This window comes from Neophocaena asiaeorientalis, unplaced genomic scaffold (genome assembly GCF_003031525.2).
Source record: "Neophocaena asiaeorientalis asiaeorientalis breed wild unplaced genomic scaffold, Neophocaena_asiaeorientalis_V1.1 scaffold317, whole genome shotgun sequence".
NCBI classification, from domain to species: domain Eukaryota; kingdom Metazoa; phylum Chordata; class Mammalia; order Artiodactyla; family Phocoenidae; genus Neophocaena; species Neophocaena asiaeorientalis.
In genome coordinates this window covers 4,879,966-4,902,684 of record NW_020173114.1, presented here as the reverse complement: position 1 = coordinate 4,902,684, position 22,719 = coordinate 4,879,966, and the positions used below count along the sequence as shown (strand labels likewise).

The 22,719-nt window shown below is 35.6% G+C and overlaps 1 protein-coding gene across 3 annotated transcripts in view; it reads left to right on the top strand.

Moving 5' to 3' along the window:
* Nucleotides 1-22,719, top strand: part of EVI5 (ecotropic viral integration site 5) — a 206,187-nt gene that overhangs the window by 102,820 nt on the left and 80,648 nt on the right. The window contains exons 11-13 of one of the 3 annotated variants that reach the window (XM_024743626.1): nucleotides 2,977-3,030; nucleotides 4,881-4,913; nucleotides 5,468-5,614. In XM_024743626.1, the coding sequence (XP_024599394.1) occupies nucleotides 2,977-3,030; nucleotides 4,881-4,913; nucleotides 5,468-5,614 (234 nt within the window). The remainder of the gene's footprint in view (nucleotides 1-2,976; nucleotides 3,031-4,880; nucleotides 4,914-5,467; nucleotides 5,615-22,719) is intronic. The other 2 variants (XM_024743627.1, XM_024743628.1) reach the window with 2 other exon arrangements.

Here is a 22,719-nt window from a genome sequence, read left to right as displayed (position 1 = left end):
TTAAAAATATTATAGCAATGCTTATCATTAACCAAGTATTTGGTATATATTAGGCAGTGTGCTATCTCGTTGAATTCTTGCAGCATCATTGTAGGTTTTATTAGTGTAATTTTCTAGTTGAGGAAATGGAGATTCCAGGGCACTGAATGATATCCACAGGTGTTAATTGTACAGTGAGGATTTGAACCTAAACCTACCTCATTTCAAAACCCAGTCTCTAAACTACTAGTCTACTAGCAAAGGTTTGTGGAGGATAAAAAACACAATATAAGAAGGGGGGAAATTACCTATAACAGATGTTAAAAGAGATTACAAAGCTCTAATTACCAAAATACTGTGAAGGTAACCCTGAAACAGTCTTTAATAACTGTAAAGTCTATTATATTTTTCAACTCATAATGAAGTGGGTATCACACAAATGAGGAATTGATGATTTATTTAAAAAGTGGTATTAAGACATTTGTGTAGGTGTTTGGGGGGAAAATGAATTCAGGTTTTTATAGCAAAATTTCAGAAGATTTAAAGAGGGTGGGGAGGGAAATCCAAGTGAATGTTTTTAGTTTTAAATTTTAAGCATTATTTCTATTGAAATACTAACTTTATTCACTCAATTGTCTGGTTGAACTTAACTTCCTAAGTCTTTTAGAAAAACAAAACGCTACTTTTTTTTTCATGAAGTATGTTGAGAAGATTTTGAGAATCACATTTATTTCTTTGGCTTTCCAGACTTTAAGAGCATTTAATAATTGCTTATTTGTGTAGACCATTATGCTATACATAATGTGAGTAGCAAAAAAATGAGAAATATTTTCTTTTTCTCAAACTATTTTGTAGCTTGAGATCACACATAAAGTAATATCTATTTCAATTCATCCAAATATATTCTAGTGAATAGAGCAAAAATATTTAATTTGCAAACTGTCTTTGTAATAAGTAAGATTTATTTGTTCCAATTTGTGGTCCACTTAATAAGACAACAATAATTCATAGTCTTTTATTTGCTTTGTTCTGAGATTTTATATGTCATATAAACTATATTTTAGTCTTTACTGGCAAAATAATAGGTTGAATTAATAGAAGAATTTTCTGAGGAAGACATTTTTAGCAGGAATTTAGAGGAAGGCAGGGTTGGAAGAAGGCTGGATTGCACTCTAGAGCAAATTGGTACAAAAAGGTCAGAGGGAGTTTGAAATTATAATGATGGCAAAATGAAGGGATAACTTATATTGGTGAACTATACAAAAAGGAGATGATTTTTTAACGTAGCGTGTTTTGTTTTTTTCATATTATTTTCCATTATGTTGTCACAGGAAAGAACTGTAGTTCCCTGTGCTATACAGTAGGACCTTGTTGTTTATCCATCCTATATATAGTAGTTTGCATCTGCTAATCCCAAACTGCCAATCCATCCTTCCCCAACCCCACTTTCCCCCTTGGCAACTACAAGTCTGTTCTCTATGTCTGTGAGTCTGTTTCTGTTTCATAGATATGTTCATTTGTGTCATATTTTAGATTCCACATATAAGTAATATCATGGTATTTGTCTTTCTCTTTCTGACTTTGCTTAGTATGATAATCTCTAGGTCCATCTGTGTTGCTGCAGATGGCATTATTTCATTCTCTTTTTATGAATGAGTAGTATTCCATTGTGTGTGTGTGTGTGTGTGTGTGTGTGTGTGTGTGTGTGTATCACATCTTCTTTATCCATTCATCTATCGATGGGCATCTAGGTTGTTTCCATGTCTTGGCTATTGTAAATAGTGCTGCTATGAACAAAGGCATGTGTGTATCTTTTCAAATCATAGTTTTGTCTTGATATATGCCCAGGAGTGGGATTGCTAGATCATATGGCAGCTCAATTTTTAGTTTTTTTGAGAACTGCCATACTGTTTTACATAGTGGCTGCACCAGTTTATAATGTAGGGTGTTTTAAATTTAATACTTAATAGCAGTAATTTGACAGGGTTTTAGGAGTTGGGCATTGAGCAATTAGGTGAAGTGTTTTTTTTTTTAATCTGGTTTTACTCTTTTAACTACAAGAAAATGCTAGTAATTTTCTTAAATTGAAAACAACTCATGATAAAGAATTCATTCAATGAAAATAACTCATTCTTCATATTTTCAGAATGGAACTTTGCAACTTGGCATATATAACATATAAATGGAGGCTTATCTAGTTCTAAACTGACAATTTGATATTTATCCTATAAACATGCATTTTTCAGATTTCTTGTTTATTTGATAGACATTTGAATATTATTTGTGTAATCTTTGTAGGAGATAAATGAGTTAGAATCTTTTCTATCTAATAGGGATATTAAGACATATAAGAAAATACTGGGAATTCCCTGGCGATCCAGTGATTAGGACTCTGCGCTTTCACTGCCGAGGGCTTGGGTTCAATCCCTGGTCAGGGAACTAAGATCCTGCAAGTGATGAGGCGCAGCCAGGAAAAAAAAAAGAAAATACTGATTATGAGTCATTATGCTAGGTACAGAAAAGGAAGGGGTTATTTTTTTTTTTTTTTTTTTTTTTTTTTGCGGTACACGGGCCTCTCACTGTTGTGGCCTCTCCCGTCGCGGAGCACAGGCTCCGGATGCGCAGGCTCAGCGGCCATGGCTCACGGGCCCAGCCGCTCCGCGGCATGTGGGATCTTCCCGGACCGGGGTACGAACCCGTGTCCCCTGCATCGGCAGGCGGACTCTCAACCACTGCGCCACCAGGGAAGCCCGGAAGGGGTTATTTTGTATGTATTCTAGCTTATATTTAAAATTCAGTCACAGCTGGAATGATGAATGTGGTCATTTCCTTTGCCATGCATTTCTTACTCTGAGCCTTTAAGAATTTCACAGATGATAATGTAGCCATTTCTTGGACTCTTTCCTACTTATAAAAGGTGGTACATTTTATCGACTGTCATTTTTCCTTCTCAGGAATGTTTGCAAGCAAACCTTTGTTTGTTTTCTTTTTCTGCAGAGGTTACGCACAGAAAACAGACTATTAAAACAGCACATTGAAACATTAGAAAAAGTAAGTAAATTGCTACTTATGTAAACTTCAGTTGAATGCACAATAATTTTTCTATTTTAAATAAAGGCTCAAGAAATCTGGCACATGTCTCTGAAGTTGTGGTATTGACTGCTTAGCTTGCATAACTTACTACTTAACTAAATAACTTGTCAATAAAAATTGATCATTACTAGTCCTTGAACTCTTAAGGGTAAAGTTTCAAACTGAGATTATTAGAGTAACATAGTGATGTCATTTGTTTTTGTTACATAATCTCTGAAAAGTGTGTTCTTTAGGGGTAACCTAATTGAGAATCCATTCTGTGTAGTATTTTAAAGATGAATTTCAAATGTTGCCCTGTCGAGCCATATATTAAATGTGGCAGTGATTTCTTTAAGGCCTAGGATTGCTTTAAGTTTAGTCAAAATGACTGACTGATTTCTTATATAAAAATTCACCATGATGTTTGTTGATTTTCAACACAGGAATTGTGACTAAACTTTTGGTTCTTAGAATTGTTTTGATACCGCTTGTTACCTCTTCCTCTGTGTTTCATATAAAATAACTGGGTAAATGTGTCAATCTTGCATTATTTTTCTTATTGTGCTTTTGATGCAGTGTCTTTCGTAGTCTTGTTCCTGATGCTATAAGAATGTATTAAGTAATAGAAGTATAGCCTAAGAGTTTTGGTTTATTAAAGGAGAAACATCTGAATTCACAAACTGTTTTGGGTTTTTTTTTTGTTTCTTTTTACCAAAAATGAAAGTTAGTAGTTTAAAAAATAGTCCTCATGATATTGCCAAGTATCTTAAAATCTTCCCTGAAAGTCTACAGGTCAATATTTAGGAATTAAATGAATGAAGATATAGATTATTTGCATGTTTATCTTTTGTTTGAAAGTATTGATGGTTTCATATTAAATAGCATGGCAGAAGGACAGGATCTTTGTTACATGTATATTTTTGTTATATAATAATTGCAGGTACATTTTATTAAGGATATATTTCTTTCATCTTATTAGAGTTTGAAGATAATTCTGCTTTTTTGGCGACTGCAAAAAGGTTGAGCTTAATTGTTTTTAAGTCATTTTGATTTTATCAATATATATTTTTTCCACTAAACTCTCAGTTTATAGTAAAATGTACATCTTCCTAGGTGGTCTTTTATCTTTGGAGTAAGACATTTTCACAGAGAAAGCATTTTTATTTCATTGAACCTTAAGAATAATAAAGGTGCTGTCTGAAAGAGTTAAGTTTGGATTTTGCTTCTAGAAAATTAAGTACCTTTTTACTGGCTTAGATGGCCTAGGTGTGTTCTTTAGCACTTAGAATTCTGTAAATACTTAGATACCAATTAAAGTCTGTAACTGAAATGTTTACTTACTCAGTTATTGCTAGAGTTTATTATGGTTGAGCTCATTAATTTCATTTGTCATATTTTCCTTGCTTTGCTTCTTTGGAAGTGGCTGTTGCACAAATTGCTGTCACACTTCATAAGTGATATTGCTTACTCAAATTCCTTCTCCCTTTCATATAAATGATTTGACAGTATGGCTGACACTAAAAATACTTAAAGTATGCTTTAAAAAGAAGATATTAGCTTGTCCCAAATAATGAAAACCCTCTTGGAATTTGTGTTTGATCTCTTCTAGAAGCACATGATTTTCTGCAGTTTATCCTTATTTTGATATATTCTTTTTTAAGAATGGAAACACATGCAATAAAAAATAATTTTAAAATCTAAATGTCCATCTTAATTACAGTGAAACGTAGGTGGAATTTGGGTATGTGTTGTTCCTTCTTATTCCTAATTTTATCACCTTTATTTTGTTTCTTTCTCTTATATTTCTATCTGAATTTTTCCTTTTGTAGGAAAGTGCTTCCTTGGCAGATAGATTGATACAGGTATAGTTTTTTTTTTTAAGCATTTCCTCTAACATCTAAGGAAAGTCCTAAACCTAGAAATTCATATTTTAATGCATGCAATTTTACATGCATTTATCTAGAAATAATTTTTGGGGTGGTATCTATGGGTGTAAACTTAATTTTTGATAATAGTGTGTTACCTTTATTAAAATAAACCCATCTTTTGCACGTTTTAGAGCTAACCTTATTTTAAAGTTTATTCCAAAATGGCAATCAGTGGATTCTGCGAAATTAACCACTATTCATTGAAAACATTAGTCCTGCATGTACAATAATATTGCATGAATTGAATTTTTATTGACTGAAAGAAGAATTGTTCTTAAGATTATCAGATGAATTTTTCATTTGGTTTCCCAAAATTTGCTGGAGCAATAATGAGCTGCTGGCTAATAATTACTCAGGCTGTTCTGTTCTCTGAGGTGATCTTTTTTTTTTTTTTTTAACATGTCAAAGTAAGTAACTAAACCTCACAAAGGCAGTCTTTCTTGAATCTATCCTAAATTGCTTTACACACAAAAAAATTATGTCCTAAGGGACAAGTGACAAGAGCCCAGGAGGCTGAGGAAAACTACCTCATAAAACGGGAGTTGGCCAACATCAAACAGCAGAGTGATGAGGCCAGTGCTAAACTGGAGCAAGCTGAAAATACCATCAGGAAGCTCCAGCACCAACAGCAATGGGTAAGGAGTCTGGTAGTGGTTTTTCTCACCTTTCTCATCCCCTTCCTTTAAACTTTTTTTTTAAAGCACAACTTGTGTGCTCTTATTTTAAACAATTTTGTTTTCTACTTTAATTGAATTCTTAATCAATTTTAAGTTCTGTAATATTTACAGGTCTTATTGTGGCCTAAAGACTCCTTGTTCTAACATTTTTTTTTTTCTGTCTACACAGTTTTGTTAGAATTAGGTAATGTTTTCTTTCCTTACATTATATTTTAAGTCACAGCAAATAAGCGATGTATGTCAGACCTGCTTTTTAGTTTTAGAAATCTGTTTATTTACAAAAGATATTTTTCCATGGGTAATTATTAAATCTTCTGATAGTTTTTGTTAATTGTGTACACGAGATACTACCCAACATGCAGAAAATATGTAACTATCTCATTTAAGTCTTTGATAATGTGGTGATTTATATCTTGTGAAATACTATAGTCTTCTTACATCAAGACATTAAATTATGGGTTAAGTTATATGCTTACATTTTTTTCAAGAAGAGAGAAGTTGTGAAAATGCAAAAAAATGGACTTTTAAAATATTATGTTAACTAAGAGTACTAAACAGCTTCTGATTGTACAGCTATCCTCAGGTATCTTTTGTAACTTAGATATTATATTCCATTGGCAAATTCAGACAAGTGTGATATTAATAAAGAATATGAGAGTTAAAAAGAAAGCCAGCTGTTTATCTTTGAAAAGATATTTCTTGTTTCAGTTTTCTGTTTTCAAGTAGGAGTTGGATTGTAACAGGTGGAAAAAGTTGTGGTAAACCTAGAATTCTATATAGGTCTGAAAGGCAAATAGAATGACTTCAAGGTTGGATGTTATTTTTATTCAGAAAAACTAAGAAACATTATCATCTGAGTATGAAAAGCAGAAAACTAAAAGCAAAAAGAAATTGATATTTGAAAAAACATATCATAAAATTTTTCCTATTAATGTTAATTGAATATGGTTACAAAAAATGAATAGCAGAGTGGTAAGAGAATACATTCATCCCTTGTTATCTGTGGCGGACTGGTTCCAGGACCCCTGAGGATACCAAAATTCTTGTATACTCAAGTCCCTTTTGTAAAATGGCATAGTATTTGCATTTAATCTGCATATATCCTCCCATATACTTTTTAAAAAATTTTTTGCACTTAGTAAATATGTTTTTATAATGAAAATTCTTGAAGTATAGCTTTGAACATATATACAAGAGTAGCACAATGTGAAACAAATTGAGATTGTATTTTTTCCCTTTAAATCTTGGAATTGCTATTTTGGTATATGAATATTTCATTATAAACATTTATATTGTATGTTAAATATTTAAAAATTCATATTCACACACATTGTTGCTGTAGTCTCTACTACATTAGTGCTTCATGCTGCCTCCCATATACTTTAAATCATCTATAGGTTACTTATAATATCTAATGCTGTGTAAATGCTAGGTAAATAGTTGTCTGTGTATGGCAAATTCGAATTTTGCTTTTTGGAACTTTCTGGATTTTTTTTTCCTGAATATTTTCAATCCACGGTTGGTGGAATCTGCAAATGCAGAAGCTGTGGCTGTGGAGGGCTGACTGTACTAAAGAGATGGGTTTCGTTTTGCCTTTGTATGAAATGTCAATAATATCAAAGCATAAAAATAGGAAAAGCAGAATTGCAGGGTCATGTTGAGAATTAAGCTGAACTGAGTTATCAGTGTAATGTGATTTTGTTATTGGAAAAGATAAGTATTATATTTACATTTAGTATAAGCTACAGTCTTTAATACATTGGAGTCATAAATTATTAGTTTCTTTGCATAGTTTTTCATATAGTAAGACCTGTGTATAGATGTGTATCAAAGATAAAAAATGTTGGTTTATAATGAAAAAGCTAAGTGGGCAAGCAAAAACAGCCAGAATGAACTGAAGCTTTTGAAAATAGTTAAGTATAACAAAAAGAATCTTTGTACTCTAATTCAAAGGACAAGATAGACCCATATTGTGGGGCTATGATACAACAAGTAGAAATCAAAGCTCTACTTCGATTTTGCTTCCATTTTTTTTTTCTCACTAAGCAGACATTCTCCTAAACTGAAATAAACTGTAAAGCAGACATATAAAGCAGTAATGCACAAAAATAGGTGAAGTAACAGAGTCTTCGTTAAATTTCTAGTTTCAGAGTAAAGTGATATTAGATATTAAAGTAACTTGCAAGATGATCATAGAAATATTATTATTATTTTTTTTTTTTTGCGGTACGCGGGCCTCTCACTGCTGTGGCCTCTCCCGTTGCTGAGCACAGGCTCCGGACGCGCAAGCTCAGCGGCCGTGGCTCACGGGCCTAGCCGCTCCGCGGCATGTGGGATCTTCCCGAACCGGGGCACGAACCCGTGTCCCCTGCATCAGCAGGTGGACTCTCAACCACTGCACCACCAGGGAAGCCCAGGAATATTATTTTTTAAAAAGGATTTTAGAAAATAAGAGATGCTAAAGGCTTTGAGGTTGGCAACTGCAGTTAGGTAATAGTGGTTAGATATCTCAGAAGAGGATCAGTGACCTTGCTGATGCTTCATTAAAAATTCCTGGAACATCTGGTTTGTGAACAATTAGAAAGATAACTTTTACTTGCTAAAAGCTAATTGACTATGCATAAGTCATAACAAACTAACTTTGTTTCTATAACAAACAAAAATTTTTTACAAGTTGTTGGTAGTGTCTCTCATGATATTCTTGACAAGGTAGAGAAATACAGATGAAAATAGTAAACTTAAGTGGCTTTATAGGTGACTATCAAAATGGCTGTTCATGCTGAAGTAAAGAGGTGTCAGAGGTCTTTGTCTCCTACATGAAGTATTTCAGGAATGTAGGTAATATTTTTTATATATATAAATTTGTTTATTTTATTTATATTTTTTGGCTGCATTGAGTCTTCATTGCTGCACGTGGGCTTTCTCTAGTTGTGGTGAGCAGGGGCTACTCTTCCTTGTGGTGTGCGGGCTTCTCATTGCAGTGTCTTCTCTTGTTGCTGAGCACGGGCTCTAGGCACACGGGCTTCAGTAGTTGTGACACACGGGCTCAGTAGTTGTGGCTCGCGGGCTGTAGAGCACAGGCTCAGTAGTTGTGGTTCATGGGCTTAGTTGCTCCATGGCATGTGGGATCTTCCCAGACCAGGGCTGGAACCCTTGTCTCCTGCATTGGCAGATGGATTCTTAACCACTCCGCCACCAGGGAAGCCCCTAGGAATGTAGGTAATATGTTAATGGTGAGTCAAGATTTTAAAATATTTAAACAGTCTATTCAGAATAAGAAACTAAATAAAAGATTATTTCATAGAAGTAAATCTATAGCCTTGCCTCTAAGTTTAAAACTTAAAGATATATCTTAGTGATGCTTTATGTAGCAAAATTGAGAAATTGACAGCGGATCAGGAATTACCAATAATATAATGAGACTCTCTGTGTTCCTTATCCCAAGTATAGTCTTCTAGAAGTATAATAATCCAGTTCAGTTCTAAGTAGCTTGTAGAAAATTTGTAGTGTTGTATCTGGTTTGAATACCCAAACTCATATGAAATGTTTACAGACTGTGTTACGGCAAGTATAGGAAGATGTGGAATCCCTGGATATTTTTAGATTCTACTAAAGAAGATTTTTATAAGAACATCACAGTTATGGTCATTTTAAAGTATTTGAGAGGTGAAGTGATCTTATGGAAAAGTGGTTAGTCTCTTTTGATATTGCTTCCGAGGGCAGAATGTGTTTAAGATCCAAAGATACAAAATCTTACCAATCGGAATTTTGACAAATGGAGTAGTTTCTTCGCAAAGTAGTGAGCATACTACTGCTAGAAAGTTACCATCTATTGCTAATTGTCTTGATTACAGCCTTCCAATATAACAACATGAAGTCTTCAGAATTCTCTAAGGGTTTCAAGTCTATTCCAGCAGGAGGTATTGAATTACCAGTATAATCAACCACCACCACCACCCTCTACTGCCAGTAGTGTCATTTTATATGCTATAAATAGCTTTGGATTTCATATACAGAACTGAATTCTAATCCTGTTTTGCTAACATTGTGACCTTGGATACTCAAGGATTGGGTTTCTTTTTTTCTCTAAAATGATTACATAAGGCTAGATCACCTCAAGTCTTTCTTTTTGGTTTTTTTTTTTTTGCGGTACACGGGCATCTCACTGTTGCGGCCTCTCCTGTTGTGGAGCACAGGCTCCGGACGCGCAGGCTCAGCGGCCATGGTGCACGGGCCCATGGCGCTCCGCGGCATGTGGGATCCTCCTGGACCAGGCACAAACCCGTGTCCCCTGCATCGGCAGGCGGACTCTCAACCACTGCGCCACAGGAAAGCCCCTCTTTTTGATATTTTAAATGAACTTTATTAAGGTATAAATTACATGTAATAGAATTCATCAAATTAAAATTAAAATGTATGGTTTGATATGTTTTGATATTAGTTGTATAACCATCACTATCACAATCAAAATGTAGGGTATTTCCATCACCCCCCATGATTTCTCTCATGTCCCTTGGCAGTTCACCTCTCTATCTCAGCAGCCTCTCTGCTTTCTGTCACTGTAGTTTAGCCTTTTCTAGAATTTCATATAAATGGAATTGTAAGGTATGAGGCTTTTGTGTCTGGCTTCATTCACTTAACGCATTCACTCAATTTTTTTCTTCTTGGCAATTTTTTTTCTTTACTGTGGTAAAATAGACACAACATAAAATTTACCATTTAAGTTCACAGTTCAGTGACACTAAGTACATTTATAATATTTTGCAACAATAACCACTATATTTCTAGAACTTTGTCATCATCTCAAACAGAAGCTTTGTACCCATTAAAAAAAATAACTCTCCTTCCCCCCCTCCATTCTACTTTATGTCTCTATGAATTTTCCTCTTCCAGGTAACTCGTATAATAATCATACAATATTTGTCCTTTTGTGTCTGACTTATTTCGCTTAGCATAATGCTTTCAAGGCTCATCCTTGTAGCATTGCATTAATATCAGAATTTCCTTAGTTTTTATTGTGGCTGAATAATATTCCATTGTATGTATATATTTTGTTTATCCACTCATCTGTTTATGGTCATTTTGGTTGTTTCTACCTTTTGGCTGTCATGAATAATACTGCTGTGATCATTAACATACACATATCTGTTTGAGTCCCTTCTTTTGAGTATATACCTGGAAGCAGAGTTGCTGGATCAAATGGTAATTTCATGTTTAACTTTTTGGAGACTCAGCAGACTATTTTCCACAGCTGCTGCACCATTTTACGTTCCCACCAGTGTACAGGGTTCCAATTAATTTCTCCACATCCTCAACAACTCTTGTTCTTTTCTTTTCTTTTTTCTTTACTGTGTTTTTATTAAAAACCATCCTAGTAGCTAGTAGTAGGTGTGAGGTGGTATAAAGAAATTTAAGTAAATGGAAAGATCTCATGTTCTTGTATTGGAAGACTTCATATTGTTAAGATGTCAACACTACCTAATATGATGTATAGATTTAATTCTATCAACCCTGTCAGTCTTTTACAGAAATGGGAAAGCTGATCCTGAAATTCATATGGGATTACAGGGAGCCCTAAATAGTGAAAACAATCTTGAAAAAGAACAGAGTTGGAGGACTCACATTTCCCAATTTGAAAACTGACTACAAAGATAGAATAATCAAATTCTATGTGTGGTACTGGCAACAGGATAGACATATAGATCAATGAAATAGAAATTGAGAGTTCAGAAATAAACCCATACATGTATGGCCACCTGATTTTCAGCAAGCATACCAAGACCATTTGCTAAGGAAGAATATTCTCTTCAACAAATGGTTCTTGAAAAACAGGACATCACCATGTGAAAAAATGAGCTTTGACTCCTACCACACACCACTTAAAAAAATTACTCAAAATGGATCAGTGATCTTTATGGTTTTAAAACACGTAAGGATAAATTTTCATGAGCTTAGATTTTTGGCAGTGGATTCTTAGATATGGATTCTTTGACACCAAAAGGATGAGCAGCAGCAACAACAACAACCAAGAAACAGATAAATTGGACTTCAAAATTAAACCTTTTGGGCATCAAAGGACATTATCCAGAAAATGAAAGGGCAACCTGCAGAGTTGAAAATATTTGAAACTCACATATTTAAGTGTTTAGCATCCAGAATATATAAAGAACTCTTTCAACAAAAAGGCAAACAACTCAATTTAAAAATGAACAGAGAATTGCAGTATTACTTACCATAACCAAGACATGGAAACAGCCTAAGTGTCCACCAGTGGATGAATGGTTAAAGAAAATGATACACATGAATACACACACACATAGTGCACATGCTGGAATATTATTCAGCCAATAAAAAGAATGAAATCTTGCCATTTGCAACAACATGGGTGGACCTTGAGGGCATTATGCTGGGCAAAATGAAATAAGTCAGATAGAGAAGGCACATATCACATGACCCACTTATATGTGAACCTAAAAACAAACAACAAACCCCACCGAGCTCATAGATACAGAGAACAGATTGGTGGTTGCAAAAGATGGGAAGGTGAGTGAATTGTGGTTAAGGGGGTCAAGAGGTAGAAATTTCCAGTTATAGATAAGTCATGGGGATGTAATGTACAGCATGGTTACTATAGTTAACAATAGGCAACTGTATTTCCTGTTTGAAAGTTGCTAAAGGGTAGATACTGCAAGTTCTCATCTCGAGAAAAAAGATTGTAACTACCTATGATGATGGATATTAACTAGACATTGTGGTGATCATTTCACGATATATGCAAATACTGAATCATGATTCTGTATACCTAAAAACTAATATAATGTTATATGTCAATTGTACTTCAATAAAACTTTTTTTAAGTAAGCAGAAGACTCGAATAGACCTTTCTCCAAAGAAATATACAAATGTCAACAAACATGAAAGGATGCTCAACATCATTAGGCTTTAGGGAAATGCAGATCAAAACCACTATGAGGTTTCCACACTCACTAGGATATCTATAATAAGTAAAAACGAAAAGGAGTGTTGGCAAGGAGATGGAGAAATTGGAACCCTTGTATATTGCTGGTAGAAGTATAAAATGGTCAGCTACTGTGGAAAACACTCTGGTGGTTCCTCAGAAGTTTAAACATAGGATTATCATATGACCCACAGTTCAATTCCTAGATGTATGCCCAAAAGAATGGAAAACTGATGTTCAGACAAGTATGTGTACACATGTTCGTGGCAACATCATTCACAAAAGAGTGGACATAGCCCAAAAGTTCATCAACAGAAGAATAGATAGGCAAATTGTGGTATATACATACAATGAAATATTCAGCCATAAGAAGGAATGAAGTACTGATGCATGCTATGAATAATATGGATGAATCTGCAAAACATTAAGCTAGGTGAAAGAAGCCAGACACAAAAGATCACATATTGTATGATTCCATTTGTATGAAATATCCATAATAGATAAATCCATAGAAACAGAACAGAGGTTGGTGGTTGCCAGAAGGTTGAATGGGAAAAGGGTGAGAAACTGCTTAAGAGGTTTTACTGTGGACTGATGGAAGTGTTTTAGAGCTAGATAAAAATTTGTGGTTGTACACATTCTGAATATCCTAAATGCCACTGAATTGTTCATTTAAAAGTGTTATTTGAATTTTGCCTAATTGTCTAAAGAAGAAGGCTACAGAACTGAAGGGTATATGGCTCAAGGAAATGACGCATTTAGTTTGAGTAATTGTGGTAGAAGGTAGAAATAAGGGAGAACATTTAACATCCCAGTGCTGAAACCCATTGGTTGAGGTCAGGGTAGGACCAGAAGCAAGTGAGATAGCTTGTATGAAGAGGCTGAGAGGATTGGAAGAGCCCTCAGGGCTGGAGTTGGGCATGTCTTAATCAGCATTGTGGTTGCATTGATACTAAAAGGAGAATGCAATGTGGAGTAGCGCAGAGCAGGTCAAGGTTGGCAACTACAGAAGTGACTTACAGTAGGTTGTCAGATGAATACCCTATAGGAACTGTAGCCCAAGGCAAGGGAGTTTAAGACATAAAAGAGACAAGAATTTGGATTATCAGGAGTTTAGTGGGCTAATGAGAGAGCAGCTTGGGCAAGTGTTGAACATGGAGGCTATTATCCATAGCTGTGATTTACGTAATTTGGGAAGATGTGGTGTTAGGATAGGCCATCTCTGTTAATGTGCCAGAGTAGAGCAGACATATTTTTATATTTTATTTATTTTTTTTATGTCCTTCTACTTAGGAATAAGGTTGTTCCCAGAATCTCAGTGAATCTGAGATGGTCTCACTTAAAAGGGCTGGAAGTGACAGAGGCCAAGTAGGCTATTATATGAATATTGGGAATGTGGATAGTATGATAGCTAATGAGGGTGACACTCCTACAGTGAAAAGGATCAAGGTGGTCTTCAGTATACTAAATTACAACTAGAAAAAAATGTAAAAAGATAAATAAGAAATACCATGCAAACACTAAGCAAAAGAAAGCTGGAGTGACTATATTAATATCAGATAAAGTAGACTTCAGACTTCTTGGACTAAAGCGGTACATTACATGTTGGTAATATGGTCAGTTCCATAAGAAGACATAACAATCTTAGGATTGTTATGTATTTAGGAATATATGTCTCCTAATATGTGTATGCTCCTAATGATAGGGGAGCATGAAGCTGAACTGATAGAACTGAAAAGTGACGTGGACAAATCCACAGGTACAGTTGGAGTCCTTAATACCCCAGTCTCAGTAACTGGTGAAACAAGTAGGTGGAAAATCATTATGGAATGGATATCAAAGACCAACCAGCTTGGCCTGGTTGGCATTTATGGAACACTTCACCTAATAACAGAATACATGTTATTTTTAAGGGCACATGGAACATTTACAAAGATAGAACATATTCTGGACCATAAAATAAATTTTGACAAATTTAAAGTAACTGAAATCATAAGAAGTATCTTCTTTGACTCTAACAGCAGTTAGAAATTAATAATAGATATCTGGGAAATCCCTAAAATATTTGGAAATTAAACAACACATTTTTACCCCTGTGTCAAAGAGAACATCTCAAGGGAAATTAGAATGTGTTTTGAATTAAATGAAAATGAAGACACAACATTATCAAAATTTGTGAGATCTGCCTAAAGCAGTGCTTAGTGGAAATACTATAGCATTGAATGCTTATATTAGGAAAGGAAATAAGTCTCAAACCAACAATCTAAGCTTCTACTTTAAGAAACTAGACATGTAAGAGAAAATTCAACCTAAAGCAAGAAGGAACAAGTAATAGAGTAGAAATTAATGAAATTGAAAACAGTATAAAACAAAAATAGAGAAAATCTGTGAAATCAAATGCTGGTTCTTATAAATCATCAATAAAGTTGATAAAACTCTGTCTAGACTGACTAAAGATAGAAAAAACAAAAGCCAGTTTAGGGGTGACATTGACTTTTTACAGATGTAACCAAGTTGTCTTGTCTCATATCCTGGATTTGTCTGATTCCTTTCTCATGGGGTCATATTTCCTGTAAACTAGATTCAGTTAAACATTTTTAACATTTAAATTATAGATGATGCTGTGCTTTAAATCAGGAATCACATTATGTAAGTTCCCACTATTAGTGATGCTGCTGAGTTTGATCACCATGCTAAGTTTGATTACCACACAGCCTTTCCCTTGTAAAGGTATGGTTTCTTCTTTGCAACGATTAAGTAATACATTGGGAAATACTTCTGTACCAAATAAATATCTTGCCCTCTATTCACCTTTTACCTATGGTTTTAGCATTCTCTGATTGGGTTTCCAAAATTGAGATTTTCATATTTTCTCATTTTTTTCTGCACTGTTAGCTAATGTTCCTCTGTAAAAGAGACTTTTCTCTTTTTCCCCTTCAATCTCTCTCTCTTACTCACTATGAATACTTTTCTTTCACTCCAGACTCATGGGCTTTTGTTTGTTTTGATGTTTCATATCATATTTAATGATTTTAATGCTATTGGTACAATGATATATATTAAACTTCTGAGCAGCAGTTTTTAAAAGGTAAATTTTATTTTTAATAAATTTTGAGTATTGATATGCTTTAAAAAGCATTTGTGCAGTACTCAATCATTGAGTAATTGTCTTTAACACATCATTGCATTTTAGGCTGGCTCTTGATACTTTGAACCTGATATTGCTGGTTTTCAAAAACGATCGTGTTAATTATTTTTTTTAATTGAGGTATAGTTGATTTACAATATTAGTTTCGGGTGTACAACATATATATTCAGAGCTTACACTCCTTTAAAGTTATTACAAAGTAATGGCTATATTTCCCTGTGCTATACAATATGTTGTGTTAATTTATTATTTAGTATTTACACTAAATAAAATTTAATATTTACTTATATTTAGTAATTTTAAATTAAATAATAAATATTAAACTAAGCACAAGATAAACCAAGCATTGAGATTAAATTATCCCTTTAAGTATTTGTTATACATGTTGCATGCCAGTTTTTCTAGGAAACCCATAGAAGTAGAAATGATCCAATGATATTTCATACAGTTGCATGTCTGACTTTGTCCTTTTTGAGTGTGATGGGGGACAGATGTGTTTATATTGGATGATTTTTCCTGATGAGACCAACTGTCTGAGTCTTGCTTGATCTATTTATAAACTTTTTGCCCTATACCTGACTGCTTATCATTCAGGTGTCCTGAATAAGTAATTGTTGTCCAGCAGTTTGTTGGCTAGGATCAGCGTATACAAGAAGGACTGTAACACTTAAAGCTGCTGAGCACTGAAATGACTGCCTTTTGAGGTTGTTGGGACCTTTGTACCAGGAAGTACTTAACAGGAGGCTAGGCAAGATTTCTTTCGATCTTCCTTCCTCTTCCTATAATTCTAGAAGAAAATATGAAATAATTATGTGATACTTTTAAGAACCAAGGACTTGATATGAGGAATAAAAACTAATCTTACTTAGATTAAACACATGAATAAACATTAATAAACTAAAAACTATCCATTAGTGCAAGTTGTGAAATCATCTAGATAATTTATTTTAGAAAGTGTGTTTGTTAAGCAGCATTTAGAATTGCCCCACACCTGATTTACCTAGTGGGTTTGTTTTTCTTTATGAATATGGAAATTAATGTTTAATATTTCTTCCTGCATTATAACCACTCTTAAACTCTACTTTGGTGACATTTCAAGAAAAAGCCATTTAATTTGTAATTATTGGTAAGTTTATGTACATCTTCCTAAAAATCCAAACTAGACTGATGACTTAACACATTAAGCTTCGTAAGCTCTCAGTATGCCTAGAAATCTGAACAGAAGCTTTCTTCCAAACTAATTTTGGCCTTAGTCTAAGATTAAATGTTTTATATTCATATATAATCATCTCTTTTCAGCTTAAATAATAAGTGAACATTCATTTTAGTGGAAATAATTGTTAACATTTTCTTCATCAAACTATCTTGCAGTTTGTGTGTATAAATAATCAGAGATAATCTTCCACTTTTTAAAGGATGTGTGTAATTTTTCAGATGTTGGGAATAAATAATTTAAAAATGATATACCAATTAAAAAATAAATTTATTTATTTTTGGCTGCGTTGGGTCTTCGTTGCTGAGCACGGGCTTTCTGTAGTTGCGGAGAGCGGGAGCTACACTTCGTTGAGGCGCGTGGGCTTCTCAATGCGGTGGCTTCTCATTGCAGAGCACAGGCTCTAGGCATGCAGGCTTCAGTAGTTATGGCATGCAGGCTCAGTAGTAGTGGCTCTCAGGCTCAGTAGTTGGGGTGCACGGGCTTAGTTGCTCCGCGGCATCTGGGATCTTCCTGGACCGGGGCTGGAACCTGTGTCCCCTGCATTGGCAGGTGGATTCCTAACCACTGTGCCACCAGGAAAGCCCCCAATTTCTCATAAAAGTTTAGTGTGGCAAATCTTTAAATAGTACATCCATATTGCTTGGATTTTTAAAAAAAGACTCATTGGAACATGTGGTAGAGGGGATTACAAACATCTTTTTTGGGATCATATGCTGGGTGGGAGAGCAACTTTTTATTTAAGTTTTTTTCTCCTTTAATATTGTCTTGCATAGAATCATTCTGGACTCTTTGATAGTACAGGCATTTTCTCAGATGCTTTGGATGTAACAGTGGAAATGTACCATATCCCCACACTATTACAAATTTTGTTTCGTTTTGAAACAAATAGATTTTTTTTTTTTTTTTTTTTTTTTTGCGGTACTCGGGCCTCTCACTGTTGTGGCCTCTCCCATTGTGGAGCACAGGCTCCGGATGCGCAGGCTCAGCGGCCATGGCTCACGGACCCAGCCGCTCCGCGGCATGTGGGATCTTCCTGGACCGGGGCACGAACCCGTGTCCCCTGCATCGGCAGGCGGACTCCTCACCCACTGCGCTACCAGGGAAGCCCCCAAATAGATTCTTATGGGTTATTTTTGCAGCATTGAATTTCCACTCCCATTGTTTAATATATGGTTTATGATGGTGGGGGGTCTGTTGTTTTTTAAACCAAGAGTTGACTAGCTAATTGATTCAGCAAATAAGGTTTATCACTTACTATGAAAAGTACGGTTTAATTCTGGCAATACAGTGGTAACTCACACTATCCTTGGCATTGATTGTATAGTATTTATAGAGATAGATATTGTGAAAATTATTTAATTAGAGTGGCAATTAGTACGACGAGAGAAGAATACAGCAATTCAGTCTCATCTTTAGGCTCCACTTCTAATTCTAGTTCTCTTGCTGTTTTCACATCTGCAGTTACTTCTCGCACTGACTTGAACCTCTCCACGTCATCCATGAGGGTTGGAATCAGCTTCTGTTAATATTGATATTTTGACCTTTTCCCATGAATCATGAATGTTCTTTTTGTTTTGTTTTGTTTTTTTGGCAGTACACGGACCTCTCACTGTTGTGGCCTCTCCTGTTGCGGAGCACAGGCTCCGGACGTGCAGGCTCAGCGGCCATGGCTCATGGGCCCAGCCGCTCCATGGCATGTGGGATCTTCCCGGACCGGGGCACAAACCCGTGTCCCCTGCATCGGCAGGCGGACTCTCAACCACTGCACCACCAGGGAAGCCCTCATGAATGTTCTTAATGGCATCTAGAATGGTGAATCCTTTCCAGAAGGTTTTCAATTTACTTTTCCCAGATCCATCTAAGGAATTGCTATTTATGGCAACTATTGCCTTACGAAATGTATTTCTTAAATTTTTTGAAGACTTGAAAGTTGGAATTATTCCTTGATCCATGGGCTGCAAAATGGATATTGTGTTAGCAGGCATGAAAACAGCATTAATCTCATTTTACATCTCCGTCAGAGCTTTTGGGTGACCAGGTACATTGTCAGTGAGCAGTAATATTTTGAAAGGAGTCTTTTTCTGAGCATTAGGTCTCAACAGTGGGCATAAAATAGTCAATAAACCATGTTGTAAACAAATGTGCTATCGTCAAGTCTTTGTTACCATTTAGAGAACATAAGCAGAGTAGTTTTAGCCTAATTCTTAATGGCCCTAAGATTTTCAGAATGGTAAGTGAGCATTGGCTTCAGCTTCAAGTTTCCAGCTTCATTAGCCCCTAACAAGAAAATCAGCCTGTTCTTTGAAGTTTTGAAGCCAGGCATTGACTTCTCTTCTAGCTGTGAAAGTTTTAGATGGCATCTTCTTCCAATAGAAGACTGTTTCATTTACATCAAAAATCTGTTGTTTAATGTAGCTGCCTTCATTAATGACTTTAGCTAGGGCTTCTGGATTACTTGCTGCAGCTTCTACGTTAGAACTTACTGCTTCACCTTGCACATTTATGTTATGGAAAAGGCCTCTGTCCTTAAACCTCATGAACCAATCTGTTTTAGCTTCAAACTTTTTTTCTGCAGCTTCCTCACTTCTCTCAGCCTTCATAGAACTGAAGAAAGTTAGGGCCTTGGTCTGGATAAGGCTTTGGCTTAAGGGAGTGTTGTGACTGGTTTGATCTTTAATCCAGACCACTAAAACTTTTTCCATTATCAGCAATAAGGCTGTTTTGCTCTCTTATCATTTGTGTGCTCAGTGGAATAGCACTTTTAATTTTCTTTAAGAGGGACTTGCCTGGTGGTCCAGAATCCGCCTTTCAATGCAGGGGACGCGGGTTCAATCCCTGGTTGGGGAACTAAGATCCCACAGGCTGCAGGGCAACTAACCCCACGCTCCAGAACTACTGAGTCCACGCACCTCAAGTAGAGACCCCACATGCGGCAAACTACAGAGCCCACGCGCTCTGAAGCCCGTGTGCCACAACTAAAGAGAGAAAACCCACACGCCACAACTAGAGAGAAGCCCGCACGCCACAACTAGAGAGAAGCCCACGTGCTGCAGTGAAGAGCCAGCCCACCGCAACAAAAGGATCCCGCATGCCTCAACAGAGATCCCGCGTGCCTCAGTGAAGACCCAACGCAGCCAAAAATAAATAAATAAATAAATATTTTTAAAAAGTCAGGATCATTGTCAAAAAAAAAAACATTAAAAACTTTTCTGGGGCTTTCCTGGTGGTGCAGTGGTTGAGAGTCCACCTGCTGATGCAGGGGACACAGGTTTGTGCCCCGGTCCGGGAAGATCCCACATGCCGCGGAGCGGCTGGGCCCGTGAGCCATGGCCGCTGAGCCTGCGCGTCCGGAGCCTGTGCTCTGCAATGCGAGAGGCCACAGTGGTGAGAGGCCCGCGTACCACAAAGAAAAAAAAAATTTCCTTTAAGAATTTTTCCTTTACATTCACAACTTGGCTGTTTGGTGCAAGAGCCCTAGTTTTTGGCTTATCTTGGCTTTCGACATGCCTTCCTCACTAAATTTAATCATTTCTACCTTTCGATTTAAAGTGAGAGACATGCAACTCTTCTTTCTCTTGAACACTTGGAGGCCGTTGTGGTTTATTAAATGGCCTGATTTCAGTAGTGTTGTATCTCAGGGAATAGGGAGGCCCGAGGAAAAGGATGGGGGGAATGGCCAGTCTGTGGAGCTGTCAGAACACAACATTAGTAACACCAAAAGTCACTGGTCACAGATCATCCTAACAAATATAATAATAATGAAAAAGTTTGAAATATTGTGAGAATTACCAAAATGTGACACTGACTTGAAGTGAGCAAATTGTTGGAAAAATGGCACTGATAAACTTGCTTGAAGTAGGGCTGCTACAAACCTTTACAATTTGTAAAAATTGTATCTGCAAAGTGCAATAAAGCGAGGAACAATAAAATGAGGTATGCCTCTATTAAATAATACCCACTGTAAGCACTATTAACAGATGGTGATATATAAGGCTATTGCGGTGGTTCAAAGAAAGAGATGAGAGCATAAATAAAAACAATGACTGTGAAGATGGAAAGGAACAGACAAATTCAAGAGATGTGCAAGTTACTAAGACTTTGTGATTGATTTGGTATGCGTTGAGTATAAGAGGGGAAGTTTTGACTTGGTCAGTTGTTAGATGGTGGAATCCTTAGCATATAGTAGTAAATACATGAGGAGGAAAAGATGGGGAGTCCAGTTTTGACATGTTGAATGTGAGGTGAGTATGAGGCTAAACAGATGAACAAAACCAGTAGGAAGTTGTGAATATGAATCTGTAGCTTAGTAGAAAGAGCTGAGAATATGGACTTGAGAGTCATCGCTTTCTGTGTATCTGTATATCTGTCAATATCTATATATTTATTGTCCCTAGAGTTCCATTATTGTGTGTTCTTTCTTCCTCCCTCTTCCTGTCCCTCTTTCCCCCCTTTTTTTTTTTTTTTTTTTTTTTTTTACTATTTACATGTACACAGTATCTGATAGTGTCTTTATACAGACTGCATTAGTGGATGAAATCACATAGGAGGAATCTACAAAATAAGAAAGTTAACAGGAAGATTGAGAAAAAACACACAATATTGAAACCCTGGGGCCTACTGATTGATACACACAGATATATACACACACAGATACACGTAGACATACATACCTATAATTAAGTAGTTCAGCTGACAGAGGAGACAGAGAAGATATGAGGTAGAACCGTGAAACAGTAATACCTCAGAATCTGAGGGAGGAGATGTTTTTGAGTTGTCAGTTGTTTTAAATTCCATAGACTTCTGGTGAAGGTAAGAGCTGAGCAAAAGGGCTTTCCATTGAGTTTTTATATTTTATTGGGTATTAATATTGTTAGCGATTAGAGCAGTTTCATCAAAGGATGAAGACTAAAGCTAGTTTGCAGTGGGTTGAGGAACAAATGGGATATATGAGAAGAGAAATAGCATGTACACTATAGAATGTATCCCATTAACAATAGAGGATGATTAGAAGTTTTGTAAATTTTATTGATAAAAATTTGTTCCCAATATTAGTACAGTTTTTTGTTTACTTGGTTGGATCAGTTGGATTATACCAGATCAATGGTTTCATTCTCATTTTGGCCATTTGGGTTTGATGTACTCCTGGGGCTCTCCTGATAGAGTCTTGGAAAATAAGTGTGAAGTAACATAGAGCTTTAGATTAAAAGCAAAAAATTCTAGTATTACTCATAAAGTAACTATGACTAATTAAACAAAAATTATGGCACCTGCATTTTGGATGTGGTCTTTCCAAAATTGCCATTCTCCTATTTGGTAAGGTAAGTATTTGCTAAGGTGTTATACCTATTGCAGATGTACTTCTTGTATTGAAATATTGTTTTAATAGTATCAGAAAATTACTAGGAGAAACAACATGTAGTACACTGAATTAAAAAATTCTCATTTGCCTAATAAGTGAATGGTGCATTTTAAAAAATATCTTTTTGGGTAACTGGGGCAAGGGAGTACCATATGTTTTAATTAAGTATTTAATAGTTTTTAAATAGAGTTTTAATTTGATGTCTATTTTGTTCCTAATGTCTTGAATAGTAAAAGGAACCATTCTTTACTTGTGCTAGTTCAGTGGGAGATTATTCCCTATGACTCTATGTTGGAATTTTGAGTTGTTGCTATTTTTTTACTATGTGAGTTAAATGTGAAGTGATAGTTTATTTTAGGACGTCTTTTATAATGGTGAATTC